Below are 18,742 nucleotides of genomic sequence, written 5' to 3' on the forward strand. Positions count from 1 at the left end.
AGATAAAACCAAGTTCTGGTTTTCCTGGACACTTGTAGAAATCCTTTGCTTGTCCATCAAGGCATTATCATCACCAAACTGTACATGCACATGAAGCTGTGGCTGGTGAAAACAGAAGGTGTGGGGGTTCTTTCCACATCATACTATCTATAGGCCATCTACACAATCAGACAGGTCTGAGGTCAAGGAAAGCCCCAGAAAATAAGAGCATTCTCCCCTAGAGCTGTGTGCTACACAAGAGGCCTCATTCTGCAGGTCCAGGAGCCCCTTTACTAAAAATCACTGACCTGCTCTTGCCCTACACCAGTCCTTAGTACTCAAAACATCAAGGAATTTGGCAGTAAGTGGCCAAATCACTAATTCTGAATGGAAGGGACCTTTCCATACCACAGGTTGACTGATGGACATATAGCATGTGAAAACAACTCTCTGGGATATACCCCGAAGTTACCCCATACATGCATCCTGGGAATTCTAACAGAGCTCAGAAGACAAATCCTTTTCCAAAAGAGAGGAACTAATCTCCTGAATTCATTTCAACACACATTAGAACACATTACCCATTTTCTTAATGGTGGTATTCAACAGGTTTTTCCTAGCCTAAAAACCTTTCCCCATGAATCTTACTCAACTTTCCTTTGATCAAAAAAAAATCTTTCAAGTTTTTTACAGGAGAAACGGAATTTGCTGGAAGTGCTGGATGTTTGCATAAAAATAAGAGAACTGAAAGGTAAAGGAAGTTACTGCCCCAGTTTTAATGTGGATGGATACAGGAGATTGTCTGGAATGACTATGAGCAGGCCACCATTTCATGGACATCTCCAGAGGCATGTTCTCACCTCAGAAATTTACTCAATTTCCCGATGTGCTTTGCTCTTTAAAGTCTGGCTTACCTCGCTCATTCCGAATTTAATCAATTTCAACACTATTAAAAGCCATGAAGAGAAACACCCACATTGAATTAAATACCAAATCCATCTGGAGAATAGATTTCCAACTGGCTCACACACTCGGAAGGGCTCACGTCCTTTCTCCTAATCATGTGAAGACCCAGAGTTGCCAGGCCTTCATGGCTGTGGCCCCTGGGAAACAATCTTCATGGTGGCAACTCTTAGAAATTTCCAGTGGCGCTGGGAAGTTGGCCAATTGCTTCTTAATTATCCAGGTGTGAATTCCCTATTTTGGGGATTACCAACAGCCAGTTTTTAATCTCAGTTCAGCTCCCCAAGACCCCGTACCCTGCTCTACTCTGTCCTATACTCTGCTCCCCAGCTTTATACATTCAGGGAGTGTGAACTAACTTTAATATTAACTGAAGTCACGCAAACAGAAGTGGTATGTACTGGAAAGAGAATGATAAACTTTCAAGCCAGACAGACCTGGATTAAATTCTGGTCTCTGCCACCTCTGACTGGTATGATCATAGGAGAGGTGCTTCACCTCTGACACTTACCTTCCTCTTATATAGAGTGGGGAGAACTCACCTAGGTGTTGCAAGGGTCAAAGGAAATGTATACTGACTTATTTGGTATTTCAATAAATGGTCATTAGCAGTATTAGCAACATTTGAATCAAACTTTTCAGTTGATAAAACATTTTTCTATTTTTTTTAAAGATTTTATTTATTTATTTGACACAGAGAGAGAGATAGTGAGAGCAGGAACACTAGCAGGGGGGAGCAGGAGAGCGAGAAGCAGGCTTCCCATGGAGCAGGGAGCCCAATGCGGGGCTCCATCCCAGGACCCTGGGATCATGACCTGAGACGAAGGCAGATGCTTAATGACTGAGCCACCCAGGCGCTCCGACAAAACATTTTTCATACCCAAGTTCATGTTATCCCTACAATAATCCCATGGGGTAAATACTGTTACTGTTCTTACTAATAACTTCTTGCTATGTTTCCCCACTAATGAGCTCAATAAGACATTACTGTTTATAGAATATATTAAAATACTATAGCTTAATTGATTTTCCCAATGTATCTGATAGTCTTTATGATGAGAAAAGCCAGGCTCACAATGTTAAGTGGTAACAATGACAGCAGTAGCTAACACTTGCTGAACAAACTGCACTGATCTGGGCTAAGCACTTAAACATACCACATCCTCATCCATCATCATCTCTATTATGTAGACAGGAACTCTCAACTCAGATGAGGTTGAGGAAATTCTGGTAAGACTTTGGCCTTAATGAGTGGTGGAACCAGGATTGGAACTCACTCAGTCTGATTCCAGAGCTCATCCCTCATCCCTCATCCACTCCTACTCAAGTTCACATGACCAGACAGGGATGGGGCGGGGAGAGGGAGGAGATGCTGGGGAATCATGTTTTCTGGATTCTTCCCTTTCTACTCCAGGTGGAGCTCTCAAAACTAGTAGACAAGAGAAGGAGGAGCATGCTTGTTGCCAAGCAGATTGTGGGCACCCTCCCACAGGTTACAGTCCAGTAGGTTTGAGAAGCACGCTTGGGATAACAACATACTGTATACCAACCAATTAAAACTAGTGTCACTAAAGACTAACAGAAATTATTGTTGACTGTTAATCAGCTATCAATATCTTACCACAGTCCCCATCTGTGGGGGATCTGACAATATCCATTCACCAGTGCTACGTATCTCAATATATAATGTTGCCTGTGTCTCTGGTGACATATGAAACAATTCACAAATATTTTCAATAGCTGTGTACTTATATCAATGAATACCAGGAATTTACCTGTTTATCACACAAGACATGCTGCATTTAAAAAATAAATTTAAGGGGCGCCTGGGTGGCTCAGTCCGTTAAGCGTCTGCCTTCGGCTCAGATCATGATCTCAGGGTCCTGCGATGGAGCTCTGCATCGGGCTCCCTGCTCAGCAGGGAGTCTGCTTCTCCCTCTCCCTCTGCCTGCCCTCCCCTCTCTCTTTCTCTGTGTGTCAAATAAATAAATAAATTCTTTAAAAATAAATAAAAAAATAATAAATAAATAAATAATAAATTTAAGTTAAAAAGAGTGAACTGAGGGGTGCCTGGGTGGCTCAGTTGGTTAAGCAGCTGGCTCTTGATTTTGGCTCAGGTCATGATCTCAGGGTCTTGGGAGGGAGCCCCACGTTAGGCTCTGTGCTTAGCGAGGTGTCTGCTTCTTCCTCTCCCTTTGCCCCTCTCCCCACTCATGCTCATTCCCTCTCTCTAAAATAAATAAATCTTTTTTTAAAAAAGAGTGAATTGATTTAAAAAAAAGAGTAGGTCAATAGTAATACAGTTGGTATATATATATGTAAAAAACAAAACAAAACAAAATATGAAGTCAGTGATAGAAAAATAACACATTTGGGAACTGTTGTCCCCAGCCAGGCACTACATTGATCCTGGCTGGAAGGACAAGATGGGAAGGTACCATATTCTACCAGCAAGATTTCCTACTTCCGTACAGTCATCCTGGATTCCTTGCTTTCTCTCCCCCTCCAATCCATTAACCAGCCCCGTCAGGCACCAGTTAAAAACACATCCAGAACCCAGATGCTTCTCACCATCTCCACTGCTAATACTTTGATCCAAGCCACCATCATCTTTCGCCTGGATGGCTCCAATCACTAGCTTCCCAACTGCTTCTCCTTTCACCCCATACAGTTTATTCTCAACCAGGAGCCAGAGACATCTTTTAAAAATACACATTGGCTCATATGTCACTTGCCTGATCACAACTCTCCAGGGACTTCTCATAACACTTAGAACACAAGCTTACCTCCTGACCACGGCCTCACATGGTCTAGTCCCAGCCTACCTGACCACTCTCACTCTGGCCTCCTCCAATCCAGTCACCACGGTCCTTCCTGATATGCCTTGAACACAGCTGGTTTATTCCCTGCACTTCCAGGGTTCCTCTGCCAGCTCCTGACATCCTTACTCCCTCCGTTTGTTCAGGTTTCTGCTCAAATGTAACCTCTTCAGAGAGGCCTCCCTGCTTCAGGTTTTTAGAATGGCTCCCCCTTGCCTTGTTATTCCCTATCCCTTTGCTCTTTTTTCTTCCCAGCCCTTCTCTCCACCTGAAAGTATACTTTTGTTTACTTGCTGTCTGTCAGTTTCTCTCACTAGTATAACTCCATGAGAGCAGGGACTTTATCTGCCTTGTTCATTACTGTAGCATCAATAAATATTTCCCAGATGAAGCAACAAATACAATCCACATTTTCACCTGCTGAGACACCAGAAACCAATAGGTAAAAAAAGTCCCCACACTCCAGGAGCCTCGAATGCTGAGCAGCTGGTTGAACACACTGGTACCTTCTAGAGTTCAGGGGCGCTGTCATGAGAAGCACAAGACGAATAGCGCTGACCCAGATCTCATTCATCCCCTGACCTCTAAGCATGAATACAGCACATCAGAACTTTTTTTTTTCCCTAGCCTACCAGATATAAAGGCACCTATCTTCTTTTTCATGGTTTCTGGAGACACACAGAAAAAAAATAAGCCAAGAGGGACAGAGAGTAAACAAAGTAACCTAGGTAGCAGGAAAGAGATGAAATCCCTGCCTGGCCTGGAATAAACCTACCTGCTCTCAGCTGAGTCAAGAGAGGCTCTAAGATACCTGTAAAGAGCATTCCAGTTCTCAGCAAGACACCACAGCCAAAGTGGCAGAGTCTGGGTTTTTGTATAGTACAGGCTGAGGGCGGCAGATCGGCTTGCAGTAGACTGTTTCCTTGTGGGTTTTGACAACTGCAGTCTCCCAGTCCACCTTAAAATTCCCAATCAGGACAGCAGTGGAAGAGCAATGCCTAATGCACCCCGTGGTAATGCCAACCAGCTTCATCAGGACCACCTGTCTCCTACACAAGAGTCTGGACATCCGGAGAAGGAATTACAGTCCACAGGCCTCAATTCCTTTCTGTCTCGAGGCATGGGTGGTTGTGTACTGATTTCTCAACCAAAAGAAATCGTCACCAGCCTTCTAAAAGAGGAAGTGTTTCAAGCAGAGAACCAATGTCTTCTGCCCACCTAGATCCTTTTCCTGCCTTTACCTACCTGTCTTCTCACTTTGATCTGCCCTAGGAATGGTTCAGGCATTTTTTGGTCACAACAAACTGAGGCAGCAAAGGGCAAGGAAGGGGAGGACGTTCATAATCAGAGGCCTAACGCTGACATTTGCGGCTATAGTCACCGCCAACTGGTTGTGGAAGATGGGCATACTTCGCCTCTCTGACCCTTCTCATCTGCACAGATCAGGTGCTGTGAAAATCAGCAAGGCAATGTCTGTAAAGGCACTCTGAGGAACTGTAAGCAGACTGTCTACTTTCATGCTTTTATATGAATAGCCTCTGGTTTGGGGTAATGGCATTATTGATAACAACAACAGCAGATAATAACATTTAATGACTGCTTAGAATACCAGGCACCACCGACCTAAGGATTTCCATCCTAATCCCATTTAATCCATCCAACAATCCAATGATGTAGGTACTAAAGCTATACTGATATCACAAATTAAAAAATAAAACAAAACAAAAAAAACAAAACCTGAGGCCTGGGGAAATTAATTTCCCAAGGTCACACACCCAGTAAGTCAGGAGGCTGGGATTCCAACCCATGTATGTAATAATATTGCAGAGCCCACTCTCCCAACCACTACTCAACATTTATCCCCACTGTGGGCAAGAGGACTTGATAGCCTCCGCTCAATCTTGCACACACTGAACACTCTAATCAGGGTGGGAAGGAAATACCCTGAGAGACCACAAGTATATACTGAGAAGGAGGATTCAGTTTTCTCATCTGTAAATGGGGTCTATAATACCATCTACCTCATAGGGTTCTTATAAGGAGCAAACAACATAACATATATCAAACCCTGAGCACACTACCCAGTAATTAAGTATGTGCTCAATAAACATTGATCGAGAGCCTTGAGGAAAATCTTTCAGTCTCTGCCTCAACAACTCCTTGCACTGGACTTTAGAACTTAAAGATGCAACCAGAGACCTGCTCACTGTTGCTTGGCTGAAGCCCAAACCAGAATGCCAAGGGGTGGTTCACACCTGCCCAGGCCATGGTCTGCTGTTGATACAGAGCCTACACTTCTAAGAGAAGGAGGGATATGAGGCCACAGCAAAGTCACACCATAGCTGCATCTATCATTCTAAAGTTGGCTGGGAGAGAGGATGGCTTGGTAAGTGTCACTTAGGACAAACAGAAAGGCTTCTGAATATCTAGGCTAGCCGGAGGAACACCATTACCAGTCATGTCCTTGAGGAATAGGGTCTCACCAAACAAAATGGCTGAGATCCCATATAATAAAAATCTCTGAGAAAACAAGCTGTCCCTTCCCCTTTCTCTCTTGCTAGCCCCCAACCCTTCAGCCAGGGTTATTCTCAAGCTAGGGCATTATAGCACAACTGAAAATAATTTGAGTTCCATGCAGGCCACATTCACTGTGTTGCACACACAAGTCATAATGCAAAGCGAAGTGCAGAAAATCAGCACTTGGGAGAGCTAGAATTATACCATCTTGCCTGCCCCTGGCTCAGAAGATAAAAGTGGTAGCCACACAAACCTGCCATAGCTTTGGAGGGAGGAGAAAGGAGAAAGCAAAAGGGCCCAGAGGAGTGGGGGTGGGGGGCTGAAAGGGAATTCAGACAAGGGAGAGAGCCAGTGCCTGTCTCCTAACAGGCCTGGCCTGGAAGGTGTGGATGGAAAGCTGAAGGGGAAGGTGTACTCAGCTGACTGCCTCATGGGCCAGCACTCAGGAGGTCAGGCCGCCATACCCACTAATGCTGCCCATCCTTCTCAGGTTTAAAAAGGGAAATGTTCTATTTATAAGCCACTGACCAGTGGAGACCTGGCAGCCACTGGATGGCTCTGATCCCACAAGGATCCTGGTTACCAGTGGCTGCCTTTTCCTGCCTCTCAACTGTGGGTGTTCTAAGAGCAAAAGGACGAAGGTGACTGGAAGCAAAAGGAAAAAGAAAATCCTCTTTTCTGTCCTCTGCTGCTTTCATGAGAATGTTGGACTTTTAGTAACGTCTGATGGCTTTAAAACCTTTTCAAAATAGTGACCCATATGATCCCATGAAACCTTTCCCTACTATCTTTAAGACTAAATCTCTTTTTCTGTTTTATAGATCAAGGGAAGCTGAGGCCCAGAGATGAAGGGAATGTATAAATCAGAGGCAGAACAACAAGCAAGGTAATGGTGCCCTCCCAGCTCCTCTCCTGGTCTTTAATCTTGTCCTCATGGAACAAGAAAAGCCTGGATACAGCACGATCAGGGAATGTGCCTGAATGATGGCCTAGAGAAGGACAGACATGTGTAACAGGAACCAAGCAGCTTTGGTTGTGTTGTCCAATGCCTGCAGAAGGGCAGTGGGCCATGTTACAGTTCCGTGCCTGGGAAGCTGCGGCATCACGACACACACTAACTGTCTCTCAGCGTCTTGCAGAGCATGTGAGGAGCCGCTGATGCTTCTAGTGAGGAGGCTCACTGAGAAGCAATGTGGGATGGCCCCTCAACAGCAAAGAGCCAAGAAGGTTAGGTGTTTGAGGCTGATGATGAAAGGCCTTCCAGCTCCAGTGTGTCAGTCACATAATGACAGGATGGCAAAACAGAGGATCTTCATACATATCGAGAAGTGGAGGAAGGAAGTGGGGAGTGACCTTGGCAATCAAGCAGACTCTGGTTTGAACGTCAGCTCCACTAGTTCTTGACTACGCTACCTGGACTTCTTAAAGACTAACGCTCATTTATGAACTTGCTGTTGTGAACAGCATTTCCACTAATGTCAACCATGGACATACCGCTTCCATGCTGCCTGTCATAACTTTATCCCATCTTAAATAGCTTAATACAAGGTAAGTTTTTAAAAAGTAGTCTAAGGGGATGCCTGGGTGGTTCAGTCAGTTAAGTGTCCAACTCTTAATTCTGGCTCAGGTCATAACCTCAGGGCCATGGAATCAAGCCCCACATTGGTCTCTGTGCTCAGCATGGTGTCGGCTTGAGATTCTCTCCTTCTCCCTCTGCCCTTACCCCCACTTGTGCTCTCAGTGTCTCTCTCCTAAGTAAATCAATAAAATCTTAAAAAAAAAAAAAAGTAGTCTAAGAACTGACAAACCTCTAGAGTCTGTGGGCCAGATTTGCCATTGCCTGATTTGTAAATAAAGTTTTATTAGCAAACATGCATTTGTTTTCATATTATCTACAGCTGCTTTCACATTACAATATTGAGAGTTAAATAATACTGCAAAACTGAATATATTTACTATCTGGCTCTACTGAAAAGGAGGACCGCTGTGCTAAGCAATAACATTTAGAAAACCAGGGGGCTTACATGTTCATGCGTTTTTCCCCTAATACACATGAAAATAAATATATAAATCTAAATGGTAATTTAAAATATGCGTCTGGTACGACCTAAAATGATCTGAGATCCCACTAGTAGTGTGTGTACCCCACTTTGAGAAATGTAGCCATGAAGATTTAACAAACTAACACTCATAAGGCACCAAGCCTGAAAACAGCAGGGGTGTCAGCTGCCACCCTTCGTTCTCCTCCCTGCTCCCCTCAGGAACACTTCTGCCAATCCAGTGAGCTTCCCCCTTCTTATATGACAGACTAATTGGCATAACCAGAGAGAGGAGATAAGAGAGAAGGATAAGAACCAACAGTAATGAGGCATCTATAAAATAATATGCCAGACACTTTGCTAAACTTCAGTCATCACAGCAGCTTCACGAGACAGGTGTTGGTATTTATCTCCCATTCTACGGAAAAGGCAATGCAAGCTCAGAGAGGTCGCGCCCTGACCCGTGCCTCAGCCAGTGCGCCAGCATGCTAATCCACACCACTCCCGCAGTACTCTCCACTGAAACAGCTCTCTCCAATCCACACGGCGGGATCTACCCACAGGAAATTATCTGAGGTATGTGCAAACACTGAGGTAGAAGCATGCTCAGGCTGACACTACTCATAACAGCAAAAATCTGCAGAGGACATCCAAGTCCAATGACAGGAAACAGTTCAACAAATTTGGATATAATCCTATGACAGAGCATTAAACAACCATTGTAAATGGCATTAGTAAACAATTTTCATGATGTGGGAAAATGCTTGCAAATTATTTAAAGCAGGATACAGAAAGTATATTCAGTATAATGCCAAGGGAATCAAAATACATGTTGACATTGACAAAATCCATATAAGACATCATGAAAAAAAGACAAGAAAGAATTATCTCTGGGGTGGTATTAGAGATGATTTATACTGAATTTCTGAAAACTGTTACTATATTTCCTTCATATTTTATAATGAATTCATATTATTTTTATAGTAAGCAAAAATACCTTTTTTTCCAGCTGCTTAGGAGATTCAGGGTTCCCCACCATGTCCCAGTGTAAATGACCACCTGAGTGAGCTCTTGAGCATTACACAAACCCAAAGGATTCCTGTGAAAGTACCAGATTAAAAACAAACTGGAAGAAAAGATGGGATTGACATCTGGAAGCAGAGGAAGTGCTAGATTTCCTTCTTCTGGGGAAAGAGGGAAGGTAGGAAGTTCCCATTTTTTTTTTAAGTCTTGCTAGCCTAGCTGGAAGCCCATTCTGAGATCACTCTCCAACCAACTGGCTCCGGGCATTTTGTCCACACGGCAGGTACATGTGCAGATAGCATGACGATGACTCGCACCCCTGCACATGATGGGCCATCTGGCCATTGTCTCCACATGGTCTGAACCTCAAAAGCAGACCATATACTCCTTGGAGGGGTCCTTCCCCCTCTGCACTCACACTGCCCCGGGCCACGGGCACTTCAGAACTTTGAGAGGTATTCACTGAATGCAGAGCTACAGGAAGGCTGGACTCCTGCTGGGAAACCAGGGAAGGGTCCGAGTAGGAGCACACAGGAACACATCGAACAAGGGCGAGAAGCACCGCCATCAACTGCAAGGTCCTCTTGAAAAGCCAGATGGTCGGTATGGAGCTGAGTGCGAAGTACACGAGAAGGCATGTCTGGGGCAATCTGGCCATAGACCTTTGAAATAATCCGATTAACCTAGGGAATTTGAGTGAATATTCACATCAGGAAAGTGGCGCTGTGGAGCCGAGATCAGGAGACCAAGCTCAGGGTCTGGCTCAGTCTGTCAGCCTTCAGCCTTCAAACTGCTGGAGAAGCAGTGGGAGGGCAGCATTTCTGTAAACAAGCTAATCTCTTTAGAGCTAAGTAGACAGCGACATTTATTATTTAAAAACTTCTAACTTGGAAGAGATCAGCTCACACTAGAAAAGCCTGCCCTTCCCTCACTCTCTTGTGCTGGACTGGAGTTTCCTCTCTGACAAGCTCTCACCTCTCTAACCATCCCTCAGGTGAGACTACAGGACGACAGCAGCCTCGGCAGAGAAAAGGCCACTTCCTGGCTTCTTCTCCTGATTCCTACGGGAGCTCATTTCAAAGGAGAATAAACCCATTCTCACAAAGCCTCTGGGGAGGAAATCTCATAGCTGCAGTCAAGGGCAGGACAAGCAAGAGGACCCGGAGACTGAGGAGATATGCACTGAGGTGGCACAGGGGGCTGCAGAGAGCGGGGTGGGAGCAGGGGTTCTTGCCCAGTGCAGAGTCCTGTTCTTCCCCATGAGAAAGGGGAAAAACCCATGACAGCTATCAGCAGTCTAGGTTATTGGCAATGGGGTGTGATCAGCAAAGCAGCTTAGGGAACAACAAACCATACTTCCTTCCTCTCTAGTATTCTTACTCGCATCTTCTCCCTCCCTTTCTCTAGCAGGCAAGAATTTGGACAACTAGAGAAAACTCAGTATCACTGATGTATATTACTGACATTCTATGAACAAACCCAGGGCAAGTCCCCTGATGGCAGCAGGATCCCCGGGAAGAGGCCCATATAATTGGCAAAAATAGCAGACTGGTTTTTGAAGTTAGTATTTGAGGATTAACTTAACCAAGAATACCCAAGACCTCTAGGCAGAAAACTAAAACTGATAAAGGACACAGGCAATCTAAATAAAAGGAAAGACATTCGAAACTTTTGGAGATGAGTTAATATTATAAAAGTGTCAATTTTCTCTGAATTAATCTATAAATTCAATACAATTCTAAAGGGAAGTTTTAAGTTTTTGAGGAACTTATAAAACTTATGTTAGAATTTACACACAAGGCTAGAGGTCCACAGGCAGCTAAGTCAAACCTTAAAAAGTAGAGTACCAGACATGGAAGACTTTTCTCAAAGACATCACATGAAAAGCAGAGAGGTATTACCACCAGAAAAAACAGACCAAGAACTTAAAGAACTCAGAGAAAGAGCTCAGCTACACAAACCTAACATACAATAAAGCTGACACCGTAAGTCAAAAGCAGAACGAATGACATTTGTGGGAAAGCTGACTCTTCATGTGGATAACAGTAAAATTGGATCTTCATGAAACACCGTATATGATGGTAGGTATCAGTTGGATTAAAATCCGCAACATGGAAGACAGAATCATGAAGCCAATGAAACAAAATATAGGTGCACATCTTTGTGACACGGGTCAGAAAGGCCTTCTTTAAAACACAACTTGAAAACCATAAACCAGAAAGTGAAAATAAAAAAAAAAAAGTACTTCAATATATAAGAGGGCTTTACATTCAAGTAAAAATATCATACATAATATTAATAGATGACAAGATGGGAAAATGTATTTAAAATGTCTACAGCTAACAAGGGATGAATATCCAAAACAGAGAAGAGGGGTGCCTGGGTGGCTCAGTCGTTAAGCGTCTGCCTTCGGCTCAGGTCATGGTCCCGGAGTCCCGGGATCAAGCCCCGCATCGGGCTCCCCGCTCAGCGGGAAGCCTGCTTCTCCCTCTCCCACTCCCCCTTCTTGTGTTCCCTCTCTTGCTGTGTCTCTCTCTGTCAAATAAATAAATAAAATCTTTTAAAAAAATAAAATAAAATAGAGAAGAAACTTTACAAATCAATAAGAAAAAAGTGGCAAATGGAAGAGAACTATGAGCAAAGGACATGAACAGGCGGTCAAAAGAAGGGGAGACCCAGTCAAAAGGCATACGAAGAGATGCTCAAACATACTAATTATCAGACAGATGCAAATCAAAACAATAATGAGCTATCATATTTATATGATTGACAAAAAATTAGAAAGCTGAATAACGGAAAAGTTGGCAGGAATGAAGAAATCCTCGTGTAGGGCTGATGGGACTGTGGATGGGCCACTCCAGAGAACTACTCCCTCAAACTAAGTATACTCACACCCTTTGACAGCCAACAATTCTCCTCATGGGTATATCCCAAAGAAATTCTCACACAGGGAGATGTGCGAGTGGTACAAAGATGTTCACTGTGGTGCTGTTAGTGCTCATGAGGAGCTGGAGGCACAAGGAGATAGAGTGTGTAGCTCTGTAAAAACAGATACAGGGTCATACACCACAGAGAGTGCAGTGGACAGAAGCCACAGTCTAGAAGCAGACAGAGGAATAGGGATGGCTCCCAATGCAATGCTGAGGGAGCAAAGAAAGAGAACAAGACGTACCATCATGGTAAATAAAAGATACAATATTGCTCAAAAATACAATTTAGTGTACACATTAGAATAGTGGTCTATACAGAAGGAAAGAAATAGGAGCTGGGAAAAGAATTCAAAGCGAAGAAATAAAGAAATGAATGAATCAATGAATCAATGAAGGGAGGGGCCTCTGATGATCCCATGCCACAAATTGGGTAGTATGATTCATTCAAGCCCTCTACACGTGAGACCCAAACACAGGCTAGAGAAGAAGTCAGGAAAAAGGCTCTGCAAAGAAATGTGTGTTTGTTTCTCTGCTGCCATCCTCTCCTTGACAACTGGGCCGTTTGGAAAACTCCAGCAGCTGACGCGCATTATTTACGGTGCGGTCTGATACCCCACAGGCACCGTATGCCCTGAGAGGAACTTCAAAATCAAAGCAACAAATTCAGAAGTTTCCCCAAAGGAATTCCCTTTTCCTACCTGCCCCTTCAGAACACTCTGGCTCTGGGATAAAATGGTGGCATTCAAATGCCCATGACAACATTTTCTAGAAAGGAAAAGGCTAGACATTTAGAATTTGAATATTCAAGGCAAAGAGCAATGCCAAACTCTGAAATTCCTGTCAGACTGACATCCCTCAAAAACAGTTCCGACGGTGGCATAAGCAGAGGGTCGCAGAGCAATCAGACCCCGGACAACAGCGCCGCCTGTGGTGGCAGATGAGCCCCACGGTGGGTGCGGAGGGAAAATGAAGACTACTTCAATCCACAGACGTGGAAGTCCAACCACGTGAGAAGCGAAAGGGACCTAAGGCATTATACGATGTGAAAATGGGGTCTCGATGCCAGAGGAGGTGAGAGACGATCAATCCAGAACCCTACTCTGGTTTTGCCAGCTTGGAAACAGAAGATTTCTTGGAATAATACTTTAAAAAATTGTTTCTATCCAAAGCACTCCTGGAAAAATGGCCAATATGTTTTAACCCATCATTTTTCTCTCCGGCTTGTTAAATGAAAGGGTAAGCAATTGAAAAATCATTTGACACTCCAGGCAGCCAGCTCTCTGTGCTCTGTGAATAATGGGATGCCAAAAGCAAACTGTTGCAAGGGTCTGTGTTCTCCAAAATGGAACTTTTTGTATTGCTCTTTTCTTTGAGAGGTAGAATATCCTTGTGGTTAACTCTAGAGTTAGACAGAATTCAGATTACATTGTGCTGCCTGAGTTTACTAACCCAATTTCCTAATATACAAAGTAGATCAAAAGTACCTATCTCACACAGTGTTTCAAGTATTAACTAAGCTCATATGCATAAAACATCCTTAAACATAGTAAGTGGTGGATAATTGCTATCTATTAACAGCTAAGATTTTTAAATACATACTCACTGCCTGAGGGTTCTAGAGGGGAGGGGGTGGGGGGATGGGTTAGCTTGGTGATGGGTATTAAAGAGGGCACGTACTGCATGGAGCACTGGGTGTTATACGCAAACAATGAATCATGGAACACTGCATCAAAAACTAATGATGTAATGTATGGTGATTAACGTAACATAATAAAATTAAATTAAAAAAATATATACTCATTGCAGACAATGCAAAGCATGGAGAAGTATTTAAAACAGAGAAGGTCAGTCCCTCCCAATAATCTACACTCTATCCACATTACAATTTCATGATCAAGGTCTTTCCAGACTTTTTTCTATCAATATATCTAGAGAAGTCAAATATTTTACTAAGAACATTGCTCTGTAAGCTGATTTTTTTTAAACCTCAATTAACAATATACTGTGTGGGGCGCCTGGGTGTCTCAGTCAAGTGTCTGCCTTCAGCTCAGGTCATGATCCTAGCGTCCTGGGATTAAGCCCCACATCAGGCTCCCTGCTAAGTGGGGAGCGTGCTTCTCCCTCCGCCTGCTGCTCCCCCTGCTTGTGCTCTCTCTCTCTGTCAAATTAAAAACAAAAACAAAACCCCCAAAACAACAACAAGAACAAAACAATATACTGAGGGCACCATTCCCACAAATATACCTAGATCACTCTTGTTCTTTTTAAAGACTACACAGTACCTTGATATTTTTAAAGATTTTATTTATTTATTTATTTGAGAGAGAAAGAAAGAGACAGAGAAAGAGAAAGAGAGAACGTAAGCGGGGAGGAGCAGGAGAGGGAGAATCTCAAGAGGACTCTGCACTAAGCGCGGAGACCAACACAGGGCTTGATCCCAGGACCCTGAGATCATGACCTGAACCTAAACCAAGAGGCACCCTATATCTTGATATTTTTAATCAACTTCCTATTGCACATCTAATTGTCTCCCCTTGTTATTATTACCAATGCTCCAGTGCACTTCTTTGTTGCACAAACATTTTTGTACTCTGGTCTATTTCTTTAGGACAAATCACTGGTTCAAAGGATACTGGCTTCCAATACATATTCCTCAAAGGCACTACAGAATGGTATAACCAGATGGCATGCCCACCCAGAGAATCAGGGTCATCTTCAAATCTACTGGCACTTATCTCAAGCAGAGAGGAGGTTTATCACAAGTCACAGCAAACTTCTCGTTGGTAGTCACTCATATGCATCTCATTCCCCAGAGTTCTCAGGTCGTTCATTATAGAACAGTGTGTCCCAGGTTGGGGCATGGCATGGGCATGTTTTTTAAGTCTGCTTGGCCATCTGTCCTCTCTTGTTCTGGTGGGTTCCCCAATTTCCCACTGGAAAACTACCCTGCTCCCATTTTATGCAATACTCTTAAAACTGTCAGTAACAGTATGTTGTTTTCCCCTGCGTCAGCCTAAGCTAGACCAACCTGTTGTTATCTTCCTGGGAATCTGAATCTTCAGAAGAGTGAGGGAGATACTAAAAAACAGTTCAGAGCTTCATCATCCTGCAGATATTATTCAGAAGACCCTTTCTTATTGGTTCCTGGGGCTCCAGAGCTGGTGTGTTTTCAAGCCTGTCTCTTCAGCTCTTCCTACCTTACTGAGAGTTACTCAATAGCCTTCCATATTCCTTCATTTTTATTACTGTGGTTTTTGCTATTGTTATTTTAGAATAAGTTAGCCAGAATTGATTTCAGATACACTAAAACAATCCCAGCCAGGGATGGGGGGGGGGGGAGAGGGGGGAGGGGGAGCACTTGTTTCCTTGAATGTTTACTTGAAAAAATTTTCCCTTATTCAATTCTTGAAGGAAAAAGAAAAAAGAAAAAACTTTTTCCCTCTTCTAAAGTCCTCTTAACCTACCAGTAGCAACCATTCCAAATTACTTAATATTTTTTATAAAACTCCTGGTCAAAATCTGTATTTTGGAAAGAATGAAAGGAAAATCTCTGTCCTTTAATGGATTTAACACACACAAAAATACCTCATCCTTTTGTCCACATGGAGAAGCACTGCTTTCCTGATTTTTTTGACATCACTGGGATTCATGGGAGGGCTCTTTGAATGTTTCTCCAAGTGGATTTTACAAAGCAAATTCGAAGCAAGGGGACAGGATTTCCTTTGCACTCTTGTAAGCAACCTGGAAGGAATTGGTTCGTACTCCTATGCACCAAGGACATCATCAGCCCTAACATTAGCAGTAGCTTTTCATTTTAATCCCATCATTTTTACAAGGTTACAGGTGTCCTTGGAAATTATGATTAACCAGAGTGCTCAGAGCCAGCAGCAGGGGAAATACGCTGTATATTCTACAGAGGCTGCCCAGGGTCATTCCCATCGAAGAGGACTATTATTACGGACTTCACCATCTCCACTCTTTCTTCTCCAAAAAGGTAACAAAGAACACAGTTACTAAGCAATCCCTAAAATAGTTGTTGCCTATCCAGTCCTTTGAACAAGACTGTGTAGGAGGCAATTCTGGCTTTCTCCTAGGACAAGGTTCTTGGGAAGCTGCATAGTACTCGACTGAGTGGCTTTTAAGTGGTTAGTGGAGCTACATTCTCAAGACCTAAGGTTAACTGAGATAATATACATGAAAATGCTTTGTCAAGTGTGAAGGGTTATATATCGCAAGGTGTCATTACAGCCTTGCCTGTCAGGCTCACTAAAATGTCCTGGAGTCACTGACATGGTAAGTCAGGATGAAAGCAATGGACTACACCAGGGAAATGGGGCAGACCCAACATGCCCACAGCACCCCCTGGTGGTTCTTCCCCAGAGTAGCAACTTTTAAAGCTCAATCCCAGCCCCAGCTGTAGAAAATTATCCAAGGGACATACTTACTTCCTTCACTCTGACTGTCTTTGTTCGAATTGTAGACCTGGAAAATAGAAATAAACATTTACTTGTGTGAATTTTCTACCACCCTACAGGTTCAATGAATAAGATCATTACCTGCCCCCTTTTCCTAATTTATGCTATAAAATGGAAGGCAATTTCTGGCCCCCAAACATGAATCCTCTCTAAAATTATCTACTTCCCAGTATTTACTTCAGGTATTCTCAAGTATGTATACATCAGAATCACCTATGGAACTTTACTATAAAAAAAGATCATATCCTTAAAAAAAAAAAAAAAAATTATGTGTATATTTAAATTAAAAAGAAGAAAAGTTTTAAATAGTTACAATCATTAAGCATTTACTGTGCACCAAGCAACGTGCTGAGCAATCCACATGAATCATCTCAAATTATCTACACAACAATTCTATTGAGTAGGAACCCATCACTGTATTACAGATGGAGAATTTGAGACTTAGAGAGGTTAACTAAGGTCTCACAGCTAGTAAATGGCAAAGTCAGGACAAAGATACATTATAAACTACTAAGTGTTAACACTGGGGAGTGGAACCAATACATTATATGGTTTTGAAATTTGAAAGCTGTAAGGAAAATTCGTTACTTTTACAATGTAAATCCCTTAAATTATTCACAGAAATCATAAAAGGGGAAGTGCTCCAATAGAGAAAAAGAGAAAAATACCCCAATATAAAACACACAATGACATACTCCAAGAGTCGGCAAGCTTCTTTTGTGAAGAGCCAGACAGTAAATATTTTAGGCTTTGTGGACCAAGAAACAAAATCAGTATTATGCAGATACTTGTTTAACAAGAGAGAAAATGAATTTCCACAAATTTTTGGTTGACAAAATTTAAAACATAGTAATTTTTTGAAATACAGGTATAATATTCCTCACAATAAAAATCCCTTTTAGAGTTCCAAGGGTCTCTTTTCAGAGATGCTTGGCTCAGTTCCTCTAGAAGTTAAGTAAGTGGTTCTCAACCAAGAATGGCCATCAGAATCCTGTGGAATCTCTCTTCCAAGGAGTATAATTTTTTGAAATGCAGATCCACCAATCAAAAGAATGGGGTTTTATTTGTTTGTTGGTTTTACATAAGGAGGATAACATTTGGCTTAATTAGGGTTCCAACTCAGTATTTCCTATCAAATCAATTGCAAATGTTCATCTATAAATGCTGAGTTATACAAAAACCAGGTGGTGTGCTGGATTTGGTCTATAGGGCAGTTTGCCAATCCCTAATATGGTGACATTAGTAAGTAAGATAAACCCCCTGTTATAAAGGGAAAAAAATCATAGTTTTCTAAATCTCTCTTTGGTGATTATTATTCTTTATATATGAAAATGCATAGGGTAAAGCTGGCCATCATAAGTATGTATGTATGAACATACATACATATGTATGTATGTATCTTTCGATTTATCTACCTACCTACCTACCTACCTATCTATGCCAAGTGATTCTGATGGCTACTCTTGGCCGAGAACCACTTATTTAATCCCTAGAGGCAGTGAGCCAAGCATCTCTAAAAAAGAGTCATGAAACCCTAAAAGGGATTTCTACCTGCTAGCAAGTGTGGGTTGGAATGGCTGGTCAAGAGCTTTCCAACCTAGCCCTTCAGTTGCCTTGCGTCATTGGGTAAGGCTCTCACCTTGTCTGGGCCTCTACTGCTTCATCTGTAAATTGAAGGAGTTGGCCAAGAGGGTTTTGAATGATCAAACTCTAAGTAAGACAAATCACTCCATTTTATTATTATTGATTTCCTAAAGAACCACTATTTGAAAGTCAGGAGGATGAGGATTAAAGAAAAGGGTTTCTGTACTTGAGGCAAAGGCATCAGTTTTTATGCTTAAAAGTTCTAGAGATGAGGGGTCAAAAGACTGTGATCCTGGCACAGCCTTTTGGAAGGAGGAAGACCAGTGCAACCAGCAATCAGTGCATAGTAGAGAAGGGAGGAAGATGAAGATGGGGCAGAGGGGCAGCAACACAATCCTGCAGGATGTTGTGAC

At 42.7% G+C, this 18,742-nt stretch overlaps 1 protein-coding gene across 10 annotated transcripts in view; it reads right to left on the reverse strand.

Moving 5' to 3' along the window:
- The window catches only part of ARHGAP26 (Rho GTPase activating protein 26), a 431,053-nt gene that overhangs the window by 189,248 nt on the left and 223,063 nt on the right, over positions 1-18,742 (reverse strand). For all 10 annotated transcript variants that reach the window (XR_013445819.1, XR_013445818.1, XR_013445821.1 and 7 more), the window contains one exon: positions 16,716-16,752. Coding sequence is in view for 6 of the 10 variants with exons in the window: in XM_078067363.1 (XP_077923489.1) it covers positions 16,716-16,752 (37 nt within the window). In the remaining 4 variants the exon portion in view is untranslated. The remainder of the gene's footprint in view (positions 1-16,715; positions 16,753-18,742) is intronic.

The sequence above is a fragment of the Halichoerus grypus genome, chromosome 2, assembly GCF_964656455.1.
Source record: "Halichoerus grypus chromosome 2, mHalGry1.hap1.1, whole genome shotgun sequence".
Taxonomy (NCBI): domain Eukaryota; kingdom Metazoa; phylum Chordata; class Mammalia; order Carnivora; family Phocidae; genus Halichoerus; species Halichoerus grypus.